Here is a 22,950-nt window from a genome sequence, read left to right on the forward strand (position 1 = left end):
TTGGAAAAATATCCTGTCTGTAACAGGGGAGATAAGACCAGATCCACAGTTAAAAGGATTGTATTTAGGTAACAACATGGATAGTTTGACTATAGTGACAGGCAGAGTATGTGGGTGTAGATATTGGTAGGTGGTTAGATGTAGTTTTGAGAGTTGAAGTTTTCATTGCTTCACTTTCCTCAGTAAAGTAGAAAACCTATTCTAAATGTATCTAAGTGCAATACAGTTTGATATTAGCATTTTGACATATCACCAGGTTATTTATTCACTAACAAATACTTATTGAATTCATACTAGGCATTGTTCTAGATGGTAAATATATAACTGAGCAAAAGTCCTATTTGAGGGAACGTCTGTTTTAGTGGGTGGAAATAGAATAAGCATATATATGTCAGCTTCAATTAGTGATATAAATGAAAATAAAGCAGTGTAAAGGGGAAGGGAGGTAGTTCTTTCTTATAGGTTGGTCACAAAAATCATTTCTGATGAAGTGACATCTGAGCAGAGATCTGAATCGGATGAGAGGTAAACCCTGCAGGTGTCTGCGCAGTACATTTGAAACAGAAAGAACAGCCAGTGCGAAGGCCCTAAAGCAGGAACATCTTGCCATATTGGAGCAAGGGTCTAGTATGGCTGAAGCAGAGTGAATGAGGGAGTAGGTGGAAGAAGTCAAGTTGAGAGAGGTAGTGGGGCGGGGGGGCCCAGATCATGCAGGCCTTGTAAACCATTAGGAGGACCTTGGTTTTTACTCTGAGATAGGATGCTGCCTTGGGAGGTTTTGAACAGGTGAGTGATGTGATTTTGTGTTTTAAAAGGCTCAGCATGGCTTCTCTGGGGGCAGGGGTGGGATAGACAAGGGTAGAAAGAAGGAGACGCCTTACTTGGCTATCACCATAAATCTTAGTGACAGGTTGATGGTGACTTAGTGCTAGCAGTGGCGATGGTCAAAGTTGTTGGATTTTGGTTATATTCAGAAGGAAGAACTGAAAGGATTGGCTGACAGATTGCATGCAGGGTGAGAGAGAATTTGACTGAGGTTTTGGGGCCGTCTTACTGGAAGACTAGATTTACTGTTAATTGAGGTGGACAAACCGAGGGCAGAAAAGGTTTGAAGGAGTATCCAGAATTTGGTTTGTAACAAATTTAATTTGATCTACCACTTTATGTTTCCATCCAGTGTGTCAAGTAGGCAGTTTTATACATGGCAACGCGGGCATATAAAAGGTCAGGACTGGCAATGTAAGTTTGCACATTATCAGCAGATAAATAGAACATATTTAAAGCCATAAGCCTAGATGAGGTAACTAAGGGAGTAAAGCGTATAGAGAAGACATGAGAAGCTTTGGGGCACTCAAGTAGTTAGTTACAAGTTAGATTGCTGAGGAGCAACCAACAGAAGGAAACAAGAAACAGTACTATCCAGCGAGGTGGGAGGAGGAAACTGAGTGTGGGGTCCCAGAAGCCAAAGAAAAGACTTCAAGAAGGCAGACATGATCAAGTGTATCAAATGCTCACTAGGTGTGTAATGTGAAGACTGATAACTATTATTTTTGCTGAGTTTTACCTGATGTTTACTCCTGAATACGCCTGTCTCCTTCTGTCCATCTCTAAACTGAAAGTGCCATGAGGTCAGGTATCTAATACATGACATGTAGTAAAAGCTCAGTATTTGCTGAATATGTGCTACTGGCACCCTCTTAGAGCCCTCATCCCTCATCTCTTTCTAATCTTGCACTTGAGTACATTGTTTACATTGCTGCCCATTCGTCTGACCTTTCCTGTCTAGAAAGCTTCAGGGGCTCCCCATTACCTGCATTATAAAATCCTGGCACCTCTCCTGACAAATCCATCCATGTCATCTTTTTCAGCCTCATCTCCTACCACTTCCTATTCATACCTATACCCTAATATGGAACAATTTATAGTTCTGTCTACAGACTGTATTATTTCATCCTTCTATGGCTTTACTCATTCTATTTATTTTTTCAGCCTAAGATGACTTTCCTCCTTTGCTTGGCTAAAGTCTAGCTTGAAGAATCAGGAAGCTTTTGTGAGCCAACTCATTCAGTCCACAGGCAGCCTCCATAATAACTGTATATAATCTCTATCTCTAACTTTATGTGTCTGTTACGTTTTCTAAAGTATAAATTTTTTAGGGTCAGAAGTGTATCTTTCTTTATCTTCCTCTCCATTGTCCCTGTCACAGTGCTATCTTCTGGGTAGGCACTCTAAATACTGAATTTTAAGAGAACAGGAAAATGAAGGGGAAGGCATTCAAATGTGAGCTGAAGGTTGTCTGGATCAGTGACTTGACAGTAAGTAGAAAAGAATGGTACATGGTAAATTCTAGACTAGGTCAAACGGTAGATATTTGAAAGAAATGGTAAAGATGTACATTTTAATATATATATCTATACTTTGTACAAAGGAGTATAAATGCCTACGTCGAAATAATAGAAAAAATAAATAGAAAAACTATTTTTAACTATTCCTTGCAATTCTTCAATTATATAGTATGCTAATAGTATATATTAGAAAATATGAAGTAGACTGTTACATATGTAATTTATAATTTTTTTAATACTTTCATATTAAATTTTTAGAATATCAATGCAAGCCTGAATAAGAAAAAGAATTTCTCCCTCCTAAGCCATGGCATATCAGTTGTACAGAAATACCACTTTGGGAAACAGTCTTCAGGAGAGCCTCGATGAGCTTATACAGGTGAGGGAGTAAAAATCAACATTTTTATTTAGATGGATCTATAATAATTCTCGTTCTCATACTTATGAGAATGGCATAGTCTAGGTAGCTTTAAGATAACTTTGGATAAGTTAATACAAGTCTTGAGATTTAAATTAGAATTTTGAATTTATATTTTAATTTTAGGAAAATTAACCTTTTTATGTAAACCTCTCATCCAAGAACATATTACATATTTCCATTTATTTTCATATATTTTGAGCTTTGATAAGATTAGACTTTTTTTTTAACGTATTATTGGTCCCAAGTTTTTTATTTAAAAGAAACTTGGTTCCTTCAATTTATCGAACACTTCTTTCCAGATACTGTGAAGGAGTGGTAGACAAAGTTTTGTCCTGGTTTTGTAACATCACTGCATGTTTTCTTTTCAAAATTATGTTTGTGTCAAGATAATGCAAGAAAATATTGTCAGCCTTTGCTTCTTAGTTGTCAGGTATGGCAAAAAAGAAAAAGGGATTCTAGTTTAGAGGCTGTGGTCAACCTCAGTTAAATTTTAGATGATAATTCATAATTTTTTGTTTTTTTAGCTTTTTAAAAAATTTTATTTTTTGCTGTGTTGGGTCTTCGTTTCTGTGCGAGGGCTTTCTCTAGTTGCGGCGAGCGGGGGCCGCTCTTCATCGCGGTGTGCGGGCCTCTCACTGTCGCGGCCTCTCTTGTTGTGGAGCAGAAGCTCTAGACGCGCAGGCTCAGTAGTTGTGGCTCACGGGCTTAGTTGCTCTGCGGCATGTGGGATCTTCCCAGACCAGGGCTCGAACCCGTGTCCCCTGCCTTGGCAGGCAGATTCTCAACCACTGTGCCACCAGGGAAGCCCTATAATTCATGTATTTTTATTTTTTCTTCAATGTTCTTCTCTAAGAAGATTCACGACCTTTATTTTTTCTCAGTCTCAACAGATTACCCCCCAGCTTGCCCTTCAAGTTCTACTTCAGTTTGATAAGGCTATAAATTCAGCATTGGCACAGAGGGTCAGGAACCGAGTCAATTTCAGGGTAAGGATATTTTCTTAAATCTAGAAGCTGCACCATGGTTGTTACAATAGTGCTTTTTAGGACACCTACATATTTATTAATCATAAAAAGAGATGGCTTAATCAAACTTTGGAACTTGTTTGATAACAACTAAATCCTGCTTGATGTTTAAATCTGTATACTAAGTTCATCCACTTAATGTGAGATACAGAGTTGTTTTTAGATTCTTATTCCATTGTTTTTCACAAATCAGCCTATGTATGTTTGGCTACCTTCCCTGAAGAGTTACTGAGATTTCAAATGTCTGAAACATTATCTGCAGGATTGAAGGTAAGTGAGAGTAATCTCTAAGGATCAGTTATGTTTTTTAAACTCTGACCAGGGAAGTTCAGAGTTATTTCTAGAAACTTCACGTAGCCTCACACCAACTCTTAGATAACATGGCTTATAAAGACCTGACCTGTTGGCAGATAATGGTCTCTTCTGGTAGCTTGGTCTCATTTGAATCATTTGTACTTTGAAATCCCAAACTGAACAAAACTGTCTTTCTCAATTCGATGGTAAATTCAGATTACAAGATACGAAAAATCAACAAATGAAAAGAATATAGATGTTAATTTGCATTTAAGAGAACATCAGTGTTTGGGGTTTTTGGTTTTAGTTTGTGATGAAAAGCACAAAAGAAAAATTTATCATTTATTCAACGAACATTTCAATGCCTATATTGTTCTGGATATTGGGTATACAGGGCAAAAGAAGAGAGGCCCCGTTTGACTTATTTTAGTGAAAGGGTAAAATCTGCATGTGTTTTATATTCATATAAATAAGTCACATGATTTTCACATGCCTAACAATTATCTGGAGTAAAACGTGGCTTTATACAATTTTATCAGTGGATTCTTGAATTTTTAACAGTAATAATGCTGGCAAAGCTTCCTTTTTGTACAACCATACATACAAATGTGCCTAGTTTGTCATTCAGAACCTGATCCTTTAATTCTAAATTGATCCATGTTGATACATACTTGCCCATGTAGAAAATTTGTTTGACTACTTATCAGAGTCGTAGGGTTCACAAGGCCCGAGTGGTCTTCTAGTTGTATTATTGTAGGTTTCTAGTTTGGATCTCTTTAGCTAAAGGTAAATTAACTGTAAAAAAGTGTTAGTCAGTAGATATATGTAAAAAATATATGTATTTATTAGAGGTGCATTAAATATACAGTTTAGCCACATGTTATCTATCATATAGAAGGAAATTTTTAATACAAAGAACAGAATTTCAGCATAGTTGAATGTTCACATGCTAATCATAAATAGCAGTGACTTGCCTGGTTCAAGTCATTGACACATCTGCCACCAACTGGATATGACAGTAACCCACACACTTATAAGATCACTGATTATACACAAGCCAGAAATGAACATTGAGGTTGGCATTTGGTTGTTCAGCCTTCCAACGGCTCAAACTATAGTCGAGGAAGACATCTAATTTAAAAAAAAATTTTTTTTTTACATTTACAACTCTGCATCTTTTTACTTAATACGTCCTGAGTGATTTTCTATGCATTACTCCCACCTCTCCACTGAAACTTCTCTTGCCAAGTTATTTATTGCTAAATCGAATGCATAATTAGTGATACTATTGATTAGTCTCTTTTGAAACGCATACTTCCCTTGAAATCTTACTATTTTGGCTTTTTTCTTCTATTCCCTGGCCCCTCTTCTCAGGCTACTTTGTATCACTTAATTGCTGGTTTTCCTTAAGGGTATCTAGGGCTCCACATATTCTCCTTGAATGATCTCATCCAGTCCTTGGCTTTAAAATTGATATGCTCCCATGCTTGCTTCTACACTCCAGCTGCTTACTGGATATGGTAAGATGTAGCTGAAACTCAAATTTAACTCTCCTCCCAAACCAGTTTTTTCTATGAATGCGTTGTTACACAAGCCAGAAACTTGGGAATAACAAAGATTTCTGTGTTCCCCACCCTACCGTATCCAGTTGGTTATCAAGCGTTGACAGATCTACCTTTTAAAAGCTCTCCACTTCCCGGGACCCCCTTGCCTCTGTTATCGCCCAGCCACTTTCACCTGTCTGATTCAGCCAGCTAAAAACTATCGGCTTCTTAGCTTCTCTCCTTCCTCCAGTCAGACTCCCCTCTCGTCTGTTCATGTTATCACCAAAAATGCAAAATGCAAATCTCATCATGTTACTCCTCTGCTTGAAATCCTTCATTGATGTCCTAATGCCCTCACAATAGGGAAAAGCTTTCCCAAGGTTCTCCATGATCTCTCTCACCTTAGGACCTCCTGTCATATTCTCCTTTCAGGAACTTACTATCCCATTCCAAGTGTTTGTCTTTCTTTCTGCTGTCCCACCTTTCCCTTGACGCTTTTTCATGCTTTGGGACTCAAGCTTTCTCTGTCCTACTTGGATGCCTCTACTGTACTCCCATGGTACCCAGTAACAATCTTTCATAGCACTGTTACACTATGTATTTACTTGTTTTAGTGATCTCCCCTGCTAACCTAAGCTTCTTGGATGGCAGGGATCATATGTGTATTGCTTACCGTTGTATCCTCAGTGCCTAGTATAGTCTAACAAATTGTAATTATTCATAGTTATTAAATTTATTCATTCATAGCCATTATAATTCCCGTAATCATTCTAACTTAAGCCATTAATGAGAACTCAGTTTTTGATATTACAAGTAACACTGCAGGGAACAGTTCTGTGCTGAATTTTTTTTCTGAAGGCATATAAATGTCTCATTGAATACTAGATTTCATATGTAAATACTTGTGCATGTATATCTCTCTCAGGTTTTGATTATATTCTGTTGGTGTCCACCCTTGCACCTTCATCACAGTTCTCGAAAAGTTCCTTTTAATGTTCAGATAACATTTTTTTAGGAGAAATATGTGTTAATTAGAAGAATGTGAGTTGCACAGGACAGTAATGTTGTAATTTTAGTGGCTAATACAGTAATTCATCTGAGCTATAAGTCACAGGATGAAAATGAATGTTTCTAGGAATTCCCTGCTTTTGTACAAATTCAGAGAATCAACATACACAGTAAAAATCGGTTGCTTTTAAAAAGTATTTTTTAAAAAGTATTTATATAAAAAATTCAAATGCATTTTCATAATTTAGCCACATGAGGGCAGTAGAAATACAGATTCAAATTTCCATTCAATTTTTCTTCAGATTTCAGGTAAGTAATTTGCAGGCTTTTCCAGTGCTGAAAGTAGTCTGCTAACTAAAATATTTTTTAACTCTTAGGTGATTAACACTTAAGATTGCTTGCTTAAGATTTTCCTTAATTTTCATCCTATTTTGAGAATTACGTACTTGTAGCTAGGTTTTCTTAAATTGTCTGGAGAAAAATGTGAGGGGGAAAAAAATGACTTTTCATGGTTTGTCTAAATGTTTTGTTTTAAAGGGCTCTCTAAATACATACAGATTCTGCGATAATGTGTGGACTTTTGTATTGAATGATGTTGAATTCAGAGAGGTGACAGAACTTATTAAAGTGGATAAAGTGAAAATTGTAGCCTGTGATGGTAAAAGTAAGTGTTTGCCCTAATTACTGTGAAAGCAAAGCTACCTGAAATCTTGTTTTCATGAGTCTTTAGAAAACTTTCATCTGACATTAAGGGAGAAAATGGCCAGTGATCCACTCCCAGATAGAGAGACCAGGCTTCTTTCTCAGCTAGATTCTGGATTCCAGATCTCACATAGTCCTCTTACTAACTTTAGGTATAAACATTTCATATGACACACAGACTACTTCCACAGGTTGACTTTGTGTGCAGGGTCGGGGGGGGGAAGCAGATTACTAAGCTTTTCTTCCCTATTTCAGTTGCAGATTTGAAGTGTTTCTAAAGCTTTCCTTTTTCTTTAAGGAAGTGTTTAATTTCAACAGTTTTATCCTATGGTTTCTGTTTTGTTGGATACCTATACATTTCAAAAATGATTATTTAAAAAGACTTTAAATAACCATAAGAGCCTTATCAGTCATAATGGTAAATATCTAGTCCTCTGATCTGTTACATGCAGATATTTTTACAGCAGACCTAGGAACTTCTTCAGGTCCTTAAATGTTTCAAAAACTATACATCTCTGCTTTCTGTTCCATGATTATTTTCTTTTTACTAGTTGAATTTTAACTATATAAATTATACTTACTTTTACTTTGTAATCTGAACAATTTGTGTTTAAAGCAGCTATTCCTGAAATTAAATAGAGAATACTGTCACTTTCCAAGAAGGGGAATTTTGAAAAGCAAGAGAAAGAGAAATGTAGAAAGCAGGACCCTCCGTTTCTCAGGTGGTTAGGTTTTTTTGTTTTTATGTTTTGGGTTTCAAAGAAATGCCCTATCACTGAAAAGCTATAAAGACAGAAAACCACACAGAAGAAAAACGTCATTTGTAACATCATCTGGAGAGAACATATCACATAATATTTTAATGTGTAACCTTCTAGTCTTTATTTATACCTATCTTTACAGTCATATATGTATGCACGTACTCATTTGCAAATATATCATTTTTCACACATAAGTCATTAACTGTTCTCTTAAACCTGATTTTTGATAGCTGCCTAGAATTATATACCTTTATCCCTTTTTAAAGAAATCATATCTTCCAGATGTCGGAGTCTCTGAAACTAGCAATGTTACAGTGGCTCATACATTTCATTTCGGAAGGTTTAACTAGGGATAATCATTCTAAGAACTTTAAGATGACTTTTTTATATAATTACCAAATAGCTTCTTCTTTGCTGCAACAACAAAAAAAAATCTGTATTTATAATTTTATAGTTCCTGGATCACAGATAACATTTCTGTATGTCAGATAATGTATACTTTTTTTCATGTCTTTCTTATAATTTAGGCTAATAGTACCCTTATAACCCTTAGGTTTTCAGATTTTTACTAGACTATAGAATTTGAGCATTAATGTATAATTTCTAGACCACTATCAAAATGAGTTAATAATGATATGGATCAGTACTGTTCATAAAACTTGCATGCTGATGGAAATGTTTCCTGTCTGTACTCTCCAGCAGCCACATCTGACTGTTAAGCACTTGAAATGGATTAGGGCAAGTGAGAAATTTAATGTTTTAATTTTTATTTAATTTTCTTAACTTTAAATAGCCACATGTGGTTAGCCAGTAGCTACCACATTGGACAGCACAGATGTAGACTAGTAGAGTGTCAATCAATCAATCATTTGAAACATAGCTAAGAACCAAAAAGTCAGTGAAGGCCCCCGAGCAAGCTTAATAATATCAAAGAGTCCATGTAAACATATGTATTTTACTTTAGAGTGTATTTCTCTTGCTTCTTACAGATACAAGATTGTCTGTTTTTTCACACTTCAGTGTATATAAAGTACAAAGCAGCCTTACCTACTGCAGTGGCTTCTGAGGAACTTGCCCCACTCACAGCACAGCACAGTAACTGTTCTTCAAAGAGACGATTGTTGAGTATTCAAGGAAAGCTTAGATTGTGTTCCATGCACTCGCGTCAGCAGGAAATACAACCAATCATTAAAGTATAAACAGTTGTGGCATTTAATACCATTCCTCAGTAACCAGATAAAGGCAGTACTACTGCGAAATAAGCCCGTTTCTTCTAAAAGTCAGCTTTCTGAAATAAAGTTCAATTCCAAATAGAGAAGCAGAGAAAGTGATTGATAGTGGCTAGAATTTTGGTCTTTTTCTCGCCAGGAATTAAAACAATTCTATGTTATAGTCCTTTGTCATTTTAAATTTGTGGACCGTAGAGGACTTGAAAAAAAGTATAGCAGCGGTATGAACCAAATGTAGCATAACTTGATTTCTCTTAACATAAATGTGGAGACTAAGCATTAACTTTCCTTTTAAGGCAGAGGTAAAAAGACATTTACGTGCACAAGATATTACTGTGGTCAGCTTTTCTTTTCCACCCTTGTCTCCCCTTCTTCACCACCATTAGTTCCCGTTTTACTTTTGAAAGAAAGATAAAGATTTTCTCAACATATTTAAATTTAAGTTGCTGCTTGAATTTACTGTGTCTCTCCTCTGTTTCCTAGATACTGGCTCCAATACTACAGAATGAATAGGAAAAAAATGGCTTTTTAATGCCATCCTGTTATTGTTCATCGCTTTTTGAAGAGAAGCATAGAAGAGACTTTTTTTAAAATTTATTCTAGCATTGCAGAAATGACTACACTGTGCTGTACTATCAGAGAATTCCAGTAGAAAGAAGCTTATAATTCTGTACCTTGTTACATTACCTTATTATACAGCATGAAGAAACAGAACTTTTTTTTAATGACAACTCAAACATTGTGGCCTTCCTAAGACCATTCTTTAATAAATTCATTTTAAAACTCAATGTGAGTAATAACTGCTAGAGCTACTGAGCAATATGGAGATACTGGATAAGCAGTTTGACAGAGCACCGTGTTCCTTGCAAAGGAAGTTAGAAAATGCATTCATTTCAGTAAAGTTAGTTTTTATCACTTGTTAGTTTAACTGATGAAAGCATTAGCAGGGGCAAGACCAAAATTCCAGACTAGAACTTTCCTTACAAAAATTTTTTTTGAAGTACAAAACCAAGGGTAATTATTGGCGTGAAAAATCTAAGTAGAACTCAACTAGGAAAAATTAAACAACATGTAGTCTTTACATGTAAATTATTTCTTAAATTGTCCATATGAGTCAGGTTTCATTTTTAGAATATTCTACATCTTACCAGTTATTCGACTTTCAATAAAAAGTCCTATTAAGGGCTTCCCTGGTGGCGCAGTGGTTGAGAGTCCGCCTGCCGATGCAGGGGACACAGGTTCGTGCCCCGGTCCAGGAAGATCCCACATGCTGCGGAGTGGCTGGGCCCATGAGCCATGGCCGCTGAGCCTGTGCGTCCAGAGCCTGTGCGCCACAACAGTGAGAGGCCTGCGTACTGCAAAAAAAAAAAAAAAGTCCTATTAAACGTATCCCATATCTTTGTGTACTTGAAGGAAAAAGTTTCCTTTGTCAATCTAGGAATATATGATGAAGAAAGTGGCATTTCTAAGATGTCACAGAGGGAGAATGTTTATCATTTAGTAGAAGTAGGCTTTTACAGCCCCATCCTGTGGTCATTCCCAGTTCAACCCTTTTCAGTGTGAAGCCGTCCTTCCACTCTCACTCTGCTGAGAGAGAATAGAGTTGGCAGTAATCGTCAGCAAAATAGCTTTTCATAAACCTATTAAAGTACTAAAAAAGACCTTTATATTGCACACCGTCCCCCTATTTTTTAGTTGTAGAAGCATGTTATATAATAGGTTTCATCATTTTTAAGTAATCAGTGCTCAGGTCTGATCTATGTAAGATAATGGCCAACATCACTAACTGTGTTACATATATTCTTCCGGATAATCCTCACAACAGCCCTGGAAGAACTTTGTTCCCCTTTTACAGATTTAGAAGCTTAATTACCAAAGGTTACCTAATTAGGATTTTTCTTAATTGCAGTGGGTCAAGATCAATATACCTTTTTATTTTGGAGGTTCCACATAATGGTTAGGAGACAGGTTATGTTGATAGTAAACTTACAATGGTTGTAGAAATTTCTGTTTCTTAAGGAGTAAATTATGGTTTAAACTTTTTTCATGTTACTAACAGTCACTGAGATCTTAAGAAAAGTACAGGGCTGGAGGTGTATACTTTGGGGGATTTTAAATCCTATAAATGATGTCACTAGATTGTGCTTTCAAACATACAAAAGTAACATTGACCTAGATGATGAGTTTCTTACAGGAAATAGTTGACTGCCATGACCTACTAATTGGACTAATGCCTTCGTGCTCCTAGTATTACCTCAGCACATCAGTGTAGTCCTTGATTCTTAAATTAAAACTAACTTTCATCCTTGTAGCCCATTCTGCACAGTCTATTCCAGTGTTCTCTTCGTGACCTTCCCTACCAATGAGCACATAGTCTGCTCCAATTAAATTTGAGAAAGAAACAAGTCAGATCTCAGATTTCTCTTTTGTCTGGGTTATGCTGTTTCCTTCATTTCTCATGACTTTCCTTTCAGAATCAAGATCCTATCCGTCATTCAAAACTTAAACCCGCTTGTATCTGAGTACAACCCATATTGAGCTCTTCCCTTGTGAGCTCTTAACAAAGGAGTCATGAGAAAACACAGCAAAGGACAGGAAGAACTTACATCACTCTCAGTGCTCACTCATACTCATCCAGGTAACTGGTGTGGAATACCTAGGGTTTATAGTGTACCTAGGTGTAAACCCTAGGGATTATACCACATTCCACCAGTTGAAACCAATTCTTGTATAGACAGCCACCACATACACACCTCTCTCTTCACCTGGGCAGGAGTACAGATTGGTTGACATCAATCCCAGTGTCTTAAGGTATGTTATCGTCAGTTTTGAGTGGGTTATAATTGAATCACTAATAGTAAAATATGTAAAATACATACATATATTGGAATGTATGTGTGTGTTTTCACTCAACTGGAGAAGCAATTATTTGTAGCATAGTTATAAAATTTGGAATCAATAAAACAATGCATGGTAAGGGAAAGTGCAAATTCTCCATAAGAATCTGCAACATTTGTTCTGTCAATCCATTCTGAAAATGCCCCCTAATTTGGTGAAAATTCATCCGGCTATTTTTTTATATGCCGTAGTAATAATAGAATCTTATTTTTTAGTACATAGGTAGATAGAATGTGCTTGGGGTTTGGGGCAAGGCATTGTACCTTGTAAGAGGTATAAGAACTTTGCAACATACAGCAAAAGATTTAGCAGCATTAGTTCAAGAGAGCATTGTGCTAGAAAACTGTCAACAGTATTCTCTCGTGAATGTCCCAACTCTTATTCTCTGATACTTTCTTCCTCTGCTTTTATGCATTCTGTTTACCAAAGTGAGCCACAAAACACCTTGAATAGCCAAAGCAAGAACAAAGCTGAAAACATCACACTTCCTGCTTTCTGACTATATTACAAATCTATAGTAATCAAAACAGCATGATAATATTGGCATAAAAACAGACACATAGATCAGTGGAACAGAATAGAGAGCCCAGAAATAAAGCCACACGTATATGGTCAATTAATCTATGACAAAGGAGGCAAGAATGTACAATGGGGAAAGGACAGTCTTGTCCATAAATGGTGTTGGGAAAACTGGACCACTCTCTTACACTACACACAAAAAATTAACCAAAATGGACTAAATTACACTTGAACCTAAGACCTGAAGCCATAAAACTAGAAGAAAACATGTGTAAAGCTCCCTGACGTCAGTCTTGGCAGTGAATTTTTTGTATTTGATACCAAAAGCGAAGGCAACAAAAGTAACATTAAGTGGAACTACACCAAACTAAAAAGCTCTGCACAGCAAAGGAAAAACCATCAATAAAATGAGCAGGCAGCCTACAGAAGAGGAGAAAATATTTGCAAATTATATACCTGATAGATTTATATCCAAAATATAAGGAATTCAGACAATAGCTAAAAAACAGTTCTGAATAGACATTTTCCCAAAGAAGACATAAATACAGCCAACAGGTACATGAAACTATGCTCATCATTAACCAGGGAAATGCAAATCAAAACCACAGTAAGACATCACCTCACACCTGTTAGAATGGCTACCAGCAAAAAACAACAAGCATTGGTGAAGATGAGAAAAGGGAACCCTCGTGCACTGCTGGGAAGAATGTAAATTAGTACAACCAGTATGGAAAAGTATGGAGATTCCTCAGAAAATTAAAAGTAAATTTACCTTATGATCCAGCAATTCCACTTCTGGGTATTTATGTGAAGGGAATGAAATCACTATCTTGAAAAGATATCTGCATCTATGTTCAAAGCAGCATTATTTACAATAGCCAAGACAGGAAAATATGTGTCCATTGATGGATGAATGCATAAAGAAAATGTGTCATCTGTGGCCCACAAAGACCAGATCGTTCAGCCATTAAAAAAAGGAAATCCTGTCATTTGCAACAAAACAGATGGATCCTGAGGGCATTATGCCAAGTGAAATAAGTTAGAGAAAGATACTGTATGACCTCATATGTGGAATCTCAAATAAATTGCACTCATGGATACAGAGAACAGATTGGTTGTTGCCAGAGGCAGATGGTGACGGGGTGAGCAAAATGAGTGAAAGTGGTCGTGAGATACAAACTTGCAGTTACAAATGAGCCCGGGGAATGTACTGTACAGCACAGTGACTATAGTTAACAATACTGTGTTGTACACCACCAGTTTGAACTGTGCGAGTCCACTTACTTATACAGGAATTTTTTTAATAGTAAATACTACAATGCTACACGATCCACAGTAGGTTGAATCCACAAACGTGGAACCACAGATGCAAAAGAACCACATACACAAAAGGCCAACTATAAGTTATACATGGATTTTCAACTGCAGAGGATCAGCAACCCTAACCCCCTCATTGTTCAAGGGTCAACTGTGTACATTTAAAAGTTGCTGAGAGTAGATCTTAAAAGTTCTCATCATAAGAAAAAAGATTTCTAACTGTATGGTGATGGATATTAACATTATGGTAATCATTTTGCAGTATACATGTATATAAAATCACCATTTTGTACACCTAAAACTAATGTTATATGTCAATTTTAATCTCAATTTTTTTTTTTTAAGTTCCCATCTTCAGAGACTTCTAGTCATTCCAGAATAACAAGGACAGGACTTAACTTCCTTCCATAAGCAACTAGAAAAGTAGACAAAATATATGAAAGTATTTTCCAGACATTGGAAAACAGGCAGCACAAGGCTGTAATCTCTGAGAAAGGGGGCAAAGAAATAGTTGAGGTCTACAACCTTCCATCTCACTGCATGGAGGCAATACCCAGACTCTAGGAACTTCCCTGGTGGTTCAGTGGCTAAGACTGGGTCCCAGTACAGGGGGCCCAGGTTCAACCCCTAGTCAGGGAACTAGGTCCCACATGCCGCAACTAAGAGTCTGCATGCCACAACTAAAGATCCCACATGCCGCAACGAAGATCCTACATGCCGCAACTAAGACCTGATGCAGCCAAATAAATAAATATATACTTTTTAAATACGCAGACTATAGACACAGGGAGAGGGTAACCTAAACAGAGCCTGACAACCTTGCTGAGTTGAGAAGACTCTGAGATCAGAGTTTAGGAAAGCTGAGGTGATTGAAAGATGCAGCATTCTAGAAAGGAATCAAAACAGTGGTCCCCTAGAGTGTTTGCTGTGTACTTGGTTGCACATAAGTAGAATGACGCCTTACAAACCCAAGCAAAGAGTAGCTAGGGAGCTAGTTATAAACAGCAATTCCCAAAGCTCACATAGGGTGGGGAACCAGAGTAAACTGTTCTCAGTAGTCACCTAAGGCATCAAATAGAGTGAGACCCCAGAGGGTCATGCCTCAATAGTAGGCTAAGATGGAGTAAAAGCTACTCTAGCTTAGAACCACCCTAGCTAAGGTGAAAAACAGGATTTGAGAGGATCAAACTGATTAATAAATAATTGTCAAAACATTTATATATATAGCATTTTTCACAGAATCAGGACAAAAAATTTCACAATTTGTGTGGGAACACAAAAGACCCTGAATAGCCAAAGCAATCTTGAGAGAGAAAAATGGAGCTTGGGGAATCAGGCTCCCCAACTTCCAACCATACTACAAAACTACAGTAAACCAAGGCAGTATGGTACTGGCACAAAAACAGAAATATAGATCAATGCTACAGGACAGAATGCCCAGAGATAAACCCACGCACATATGGTCACCTACCTAATCTATGACAAAGGAGGCAAGAACATACAATGGAGAAAAGACAGCCTCTTTGATAAGTGGTGCTGGGAAAACTGGACAGCTACATGTAGAAATGAAATTAGAACACTACCTAACACCATACACAAAAATAAACTCCAGATGGATTAAAGGCCTAAATGTAAGACTAGACACTCTAAAACTCTTAGAGGAAAACAGGAAAAATACTCTTTGACATAAACCACAGCAAGCTCTTTTTTTGACCCACCTCCTAGAATAATGAAAATAAGAACAAAAATAAACAAATCGGACCTAATTAAACTTAAAAGCTTTTGCACAGCAAAGGAAACCATAAACAAGACGAAAAGACAACCCTCAGAATGGGAGAAAATATTTGCAAATGAAGTGACAAAGGATTAATCTCCAAAATATGCAAACAGCTCATGGAACTCAATATCAGAAAAGCAAACAACCCAAGCCAAAAATGGGCAGAAGACCTAAACAGACATTTCTCCAAAGAAGACATACAGGTGGCCAACAGGCACGTGAAAAGATGCTCAACATCACTAATTATTAGAGAAATGCAAGTCAAAACTACAATGAGGTATCAACTCACGCAAGTCAGAATGGCCATCATCAAAAAATTTACAAACAATAAATGCTGGAGAGGGTGTGGAGAAAAGGGAACCCTTTTGTACTGTTGGTGGGAATGTAAATTGATACAGCTGCTATGGAGAACCTAAATGTCCAACGACAGATGAATGGATAAAAGTGTGGTACGTATATACAATGGAATATTACTCAGCCATAAAAAGGAATGAAACTGGGTCATTTGTAGAGATGTGGATGGACCTAGAGTCTGTCATACAGAGTGAAGTGGGCCAGAAAGAAAAACAAATATCGTATATTAATGCATATATGTGGAACCGAGAAAAAAAATGGTACAAATGAACAGGGCAGGAATAGAGACATAGATGTAGAGAATGGACATGTGGACACGGGGTGGGGGGGCAGGGAAGAGCAGGGTGGGATGAACTGGGAGATTAGGATGGACATATATACACTACCATGAGGAAAATAGATAGCTAGTGGGAACAAGCTATAAAGCACAGGAAGCTCAGCTCGGTGCTCTGTGACGACCTAGATGGGTGGGATGCGTTGGGGGGGGGGGGCGGGTAGGAGGGAGGTCCAAGAGGGAGGGAATATCGGTATACATATAGCTGATTCACTGCATTGTACAGCAGAAACTAACACAACATTGTAAAACAATTATACTCCAATTTAAAAAAAAGTACAGCACAGAGACAAAAAGACTGGAGAAAATGAAGAGCCTCAGTGACGTGCGGGATCATGTCAAGTGGAGATTTCTACATATTGTGTGCCAACCACCACCCCCCCAAGAAGGAAAGGAACAATTTTTAGGAAATAGTCAAATGTTTCCAAATTTGATGAAAACGATGAATCAACAGAGAAAAGAAGCCTTAATAAACTCTAAACAGGATAACCACATACCTCATAATATCATTGCTAAAAACCAGTGATAAAGAGAAAATTTTTTTAAGTAATCAGAGGTAAAAGTCACTTTGTAACCACAGAGACGAAGATAACAAACCCATGGGTTTCTTGTTAAAAACTATGTACTTAGAAAACAATACAACAAAATCTTAGAAGTGCTTAAAAAGGGCCACCTCACATCCATTAAAATGGCCACTATCAAAAACAGAAACACAAAATATGTGTTGATGAGGATGTAGAGAACTTGGAACTTTTGTACACCGTTGGTGTGAATGTAGAATGTTGCAGCTGCTATGGAAAACAGTATGGCAGTTCCTAAACAAGTTAAAAATAGAATTTTGATATAATCCAGCAACTTTACTTCTGCATTTATACCCAAAAGAATTGAAAGCAAAGACTCAGAAATATCTGTACACCCATGTTCATAGCAGCACTATTCACAATAGCCAAAAGGTGGAAGCAACCCAAGTGTCTATCAACAATTGAATGGATAAACAAAATTGTATATACATATACAATGAAATATCATTCGGCCTTAAAAAGAAATCCTGACACATGCTAAAATGGATGGACCTTGAGGACATTATGCTAAATGAAATAAGCCAGTCAAAACCAGATAAACATTATATAATTCCATTTATATAGAGAGCAGTCAGATTTTTAGAGAAAGAAAGAATGGTGGTTGTCAGGCTGTGAGGGCTGGAGGATTGAGTTGTTTAATGGGTGTAAAGTTATGGTTTTGCAAAATGAAAAAGTTCTGGAGATTGGTTGCTCAACAACATGAATGAACTGTACACATAAAAATGATTAAGATGGTAAATTTTATGTCTATTTTACAACTGTTATTAAACTTATAAAAAATGCTGAGGGAAAAATCTGTCTCCTCCCTGCCTATCACAGATCTGTTTGCTCTACTCAAGCCTCACCACTTCTAAGATTTCCTCACCATTCTGCTTCACACGTTTCTTAACCTCCCCTGAACTCGCAGACCACCATACATAGTGTTATGTAATCTACCTGTCTTGAAACTTAACCTGTAGGAGCCTTGAAAAAGACCAAGTCTTCAGCTTGTTTCGGGGCCCCTCTAGTGCCTACTTCATTTTTTTAAATAAATTTTTTTTTTTTTTTTGGCTGTTTTGAGTCTTTCGTTGCTGCGTGCGGGTTTTCTCTAGTTGCAGCGAGCGGGGGCTCCTCTTCATTGCGGCTCTAGATGCGTGGGCTTCAGCAGTTGTGGCTCATAGGCTCTAGAGCCCAGGCTCAGTAGTTGTGAGGCACAGGCTCAGCTGCTCTGCACCATGTGGGATCTTCCCGGACCAGGGCTCGAACCCGTGTCCCCTGCATTGGCAGGCAGATTCTCAACCACTGCGCCACCAGGGAAGCCTATGCCTACTTTAGAGGAAATGTATCGGTCATTGTCCACTCGGAAAAAGAAACCACATTAAGTATTTCAAACGGAAGGAATTTAATACAAGGAGTTTGTTACAAAGGTGTTCAAACAGCTTGAGCAACAGATGAAACGTAAGTGTGTCTAAAGAATAGGAACTGAGGAAGCAGCTAACATCCCTAGTGCTGGAGGAAGCAAAAACGAAAACAGTATGACTCGGAGCCCAGAGTCACTATGCCACTGAGGCTGCTACTGTTGAACCATGTGCCTGCTCAGAAACTAATTGTCCTACACTAACCAGCCACAGCTGCCACTGCATCTATTGTCACTTCTGCTATCACTGCCGTTGCTTGTGACACTACCAGAATGTCTAAGAAAGGTAGTTTCTCCCTTCTTCTCACCTTCCAGTATCCCAGTAGTGCCTCTCAAAGGCAGAACTAAACAGAAATCCAGCTGCAGGGAGTCTGGGAAATGTAGCTTGTGGATCTCCTCCTGCCACAGCAGTGCAAAGGGAAATACAGAAGAGTTCATATGCATCTGAAAGAAAAGAGAATATCCAGCACCCTCCTTTGAGAGGTGCTGGATATATATATATTCAGCATATATTCCCATCCTTTTGCCTGTTTTGAGGTTTACATACAACAACAAACTATCTCTTCTACGAAATATGCTTAATCTGTCCCCCACAAGAAAGACACAAATTCCTACCACTATGAACGTCTTCTAGAGATGTTAATTCCTTTCCTAGTTAATTCAACACACATACCCACTCCCCAGAGATTTTGTACTGTTAAGACTAAGTTATAAAAATTAGTCGCCACTGAAACTTTTATATGTAACAACAGAAGAGAGAGGGAAATGATTAACATGTAATGTTTATACACACACACACACGGAACAGACAGCATAGTTCTCATTTTTATAAATTAAATAGCCATCAGACTGATCTTTCTTTTCATAGCCCATATCATTTTCCAGTTGCCTTCAGTCAGCACCTTAGCTGACTGGGGTTCTTTACCTGGTGGGGAGACCCTAAACTTCATTCCTGAAGTATTTAAGTTTTTAGTGAATTTTCCTTTAATGAATTGCTATAGCCTTAACTTTTACAACTGAATATGGGGGCACTAAGGAGGCACTCCAGAGAGTCACATTGTTTAGCAGCAGCCATATGTTCCTTGATAATTAGGATCAAGCACCACAGTCAATATAATAACCCCCTTCTTTTCCCATTGGTCCAGTGGCACAAGAACCCTAAATGCTCAAATGGGAGTCTCAATTTCCAGTTCACTGGGAGCATTGTTGGTTTCCTAGTGGATGTGTTCTTCCTTTGGGACCCAACTAGCAGAGCCCAAAATTACAGGTACAGGAAGCAAAAATTCTTTGAGTGGGTTATTAGATGTAACTTTGCCAAGTGTCATTCTCACTTACCCCCTTGATTCCTGGACCTTTTGATTCAATGACAACCCATTAGCAGAGAGCATCCCTAATGCACGAATTGTGGTTTATAAATACCATTCACACTTTAAAAATAAAAACTATGAGAATGGCTGATTAAAGGTAAGGGATAGGAAATATAATAAGCTTCGAAAGTCTTCTTGAAAGAGAAAATGAGGAAGTTAACCAAAATTACTGGAGTCATGTCACAAGGAAACAGGAGCCATCTTTAAAGGGTTCTCACTAGTTTTCATATGCTGAATAATGGTCCCCAGGGATATCAGGTCCTAATCCCTAGAATGTGTAAATGTTTCCTCATGTGGTAAAAATTTTGCAAATGTTACTAAGGATCTTGAGGTGGGGAAAGTATAGGATAATCAGGATAGGTCCTAAGTGTAATCACATGTATTTTTACAAGAGAGATGCAGAAGGAGATTTGACGTACAGGAGAAAAGAAAGCAATATGACCATGGAGGTAGAGATTAGAGTGATGTGGCTACAAGCCAAGGAATGCTGGCAACCACCAGAAGCTGGAAGAGACAAGGAACAGATTCTCCCCTAAAGCCTCCAAAGGGAGTGTGGCCACGCCAACACCTTGACTTGGCCCAGTGAAACCGATTTTGAACTTTTGGCATCCAGAACTGTGAAACAATAAGTTTCTATGGTTTTAAGCCACTATGTTTGTGATAATTTGGTACTGTAGCCATAGGAAAATACACTAGCCAAAGATGGAGCATTTTCAGCTTCATCAAATAATTGCAGTGAATCACAGCATATGAAGTATGTGGTGTTTTGTGTTTTGCTTTTTTTTAACAATTCTTGAGTGCTAAATGAATACACATAAATTTGTTTGTCATTAGGTAACCAATTCATTGTTCTGAAAACTGGTAACGGGAAATAATTGTTCTTCAGAGTAGCAATACTGTTGGTAAGGAAAAGTTTTGCTTTATAAAAAATTTTAAATAAAAAAGGATTTGTAGGGCTTCCCTGGTGGCGCAGTGGTTGAGAGTCCGCCTGGCGATGCAGGGGACACGGGTTCGTGCCCCGGTCCGGGAAGATCCCACGTGCCGCGGAGCGGCTGGGCCCGTGAGCCATGGCCGCTGAACCTGCGCGTCAGGAGCCTGTGCTCCGCAACGGGAGAGGCCACAACAGTGAGAGGCCCGCGTACCGAAAAAAAAAAAAAAAAAAAAAAAAGGATTTGTAGAATTAGGATACCACCATTTTGCAATTTGTTATGAAATAAAAGAACAGTGATCATCAATGGCTACTAAAACGATTAGGTAAAAAGGTTATGGGAAATGTATAATCGGGCTGACAACTTCCAAACCCCACAGTTCAATCCCAACATTAAAAAAGAAGAAGAAGAAAAAACAGACCAAACAGACATATGTACCTCCTGATGTGATGGAATAGGAAATACAAAATACCAAAATGAAATTTTCTTGACAAAAATTCAAACCTGAATCCCTTCAAGCTTCTAAATCTAAATACCAGTTTACAAGAAATATTGGGGACAGGAATATATTAAATAATATTGCTGAGATCCTATCAGCAGAATCCAAAATATGGGGAACTGTTGAGGAAAAAGACCGAGTTTGTTCAACAAATAAACTGCCAATACAATAAAGGTAGAGGGAGAAATCTACAATTAAAAGAGATTTAAGAGATATATCAACCCAACATGTCTTAATTCAAATAACCCACTGTAAAACATAATTATGACACAGTGGGGGAAATTTAAAAACATTTGGTATCTCATTAAATTAAGGAATTACTATTATTACTTTAGGTATGATATAGTTGGTTGAGTTTTTTAAATGTTTATTACTTATCTCAATTGTGATATACATACTAAAGAATGAATGGAAAAATGTATTTGGGCTTTACTTCAAAACAGCCCAGTTGGGGTTGGAAATTTAGGCCAAGGGTAGATAAAACAAGGTTGGTCAGGAGTTGATAATTTTTGAAACTGGATGATGGGTACTTGGGAATTTCATTATGCTATTCTCTCTATTTACATATATGCTTGAAGATTTCCAGATTAAAGATCTCTTTTAAAAGTATCTTCTACAGATCCTCATTGCTTACAGATAAAGTCCAAACTACTTGACAGAAGCAGAACACTAGGTTTTCTGTGATCTGGCCACCTTCTAGGCTCATCTTCACCTGGCCTCATTCCCAGCTACCTCCTCTTTACCTATAAAGAGCTACATTTATTTCCCTGAACATACCCTGTATTTTCGTGCATTCGGTAATCCCGTTTGCTTACCTGGAAAACCCTTCATTACTTTCATCATTTGGTGAACTCCAAGACCTAGTTCAAGTGTCACTGTTTCTAAAATTCTTTAATAGACTCCTTGAAATAGGACTACTCCCTCACTTCAATAGACTCCTTGAAGTAGGATTAATCCCTCACTTCAAAGCAATCCTAACACATCATGGACATGACACTCCAGTACACCCCTTATATCATCCCATTATCATCCCCTCCCCTCCCCACGTTACTCAGATAAAATTCTATGGTCCATCATTATGATCACTCCCTTTAACGTAACCTCAGCTCCTTTGCCTCTCTCTCGTACTTGCTAGGATAAATCACAAACCTGAGTAAATGCTACCCTTTGCCTACTGTATGCCTGTACTCTTGCAGCTGAATGTGAATGAGTGGCTGATTTCTTTTCAAACTCACTTTCCCTAATGTCATTGGGTTCTTAATACTGCCAGGCATCATTTTTCCCCCCTTAATCTGTCTTCTTTTCCAGTTTCCAATCTGAAACAATCATTTAATACATTTTCCTCTTTTCTAAACCTCCAATATCTCTTCCTCCATACAGATCTCATAAAGTCATCTTTATTTCACTGAACAAAACAAAGGTAATCAAAAGAGAATTTCCAGGATAACCAAATAGCAATAAGCGTACGAGAAGCTACTGGGTTGGCCAAAAATTTCGTTCGGGTTTTTCTGTGCCATCTTACGGAAAAACCCAAAAGAACTTTTTGGCCAAACTGATACTTCACATCATCAGTCACTAGGGAAATGCAAATTAAAACCACCATCTGATACCACCAACACCCAGCAGAATGATTAAAATGACCAAGACAGA

General features: G+C 37.7%; 1 protein-coding gene across 2 annotated transcripts in view; it reads left to right on the plus strand.

Annotated features, from left to right (window-relative positions):
• Positions 1 to 10,117, plus strand: part of GTF2A2 (general transcription factor IIA subunit 2) — a 30,044-nt gene extending 19,927 nt beyond the window's left edge. For both annotated transcript variants that reach the window (XM_089907162.1, XM_022579660.3), the window contains exons 2-5: positions 2,604 to 2,724; positions 3,648 to 3,752; positions 7,175 to 7,301; positions 9,813 to 10,117. In XM_089907162.1, the coding sequence (XP_089763288.1) occupies positions 2,653 to 2,724; positions 3,648 to 3,752; positions 7,175 to 7,301; positions 9,813 to 9,838 (330 nt within the window). In that variant the 5' untranslated portion in view covers positions 2,604 to 2,652 and the 3' untranslated portion in view covers positions 9,839 to 10,117. The remainder of the gene's footprint in view (positions 1 to 2,603; positions 2,725 to 3,647; positions 3,753 to 7,174; positions 7,302 to 9,812) is intronic.
• Positions 10,118 to 22,950: the final 12,833 nt, after the last annotated feature.

This window comes from Delphinapterus leucas, chromosome 2, assembly GCF_059928025.1.
Source record: "Delphinapterus leucas isolate spDelLeu-1000000601 "Yukka" chromosome 2, BTC_Dleu_Yukka2, whole genome shotgun sequence".
Lineage (NCBI taxonomy): Eukaryota > Metazoa > Chordata > Mammalia > Artiodactyla > Monodontidae > Delphinapterus > Delphinapterus leucas.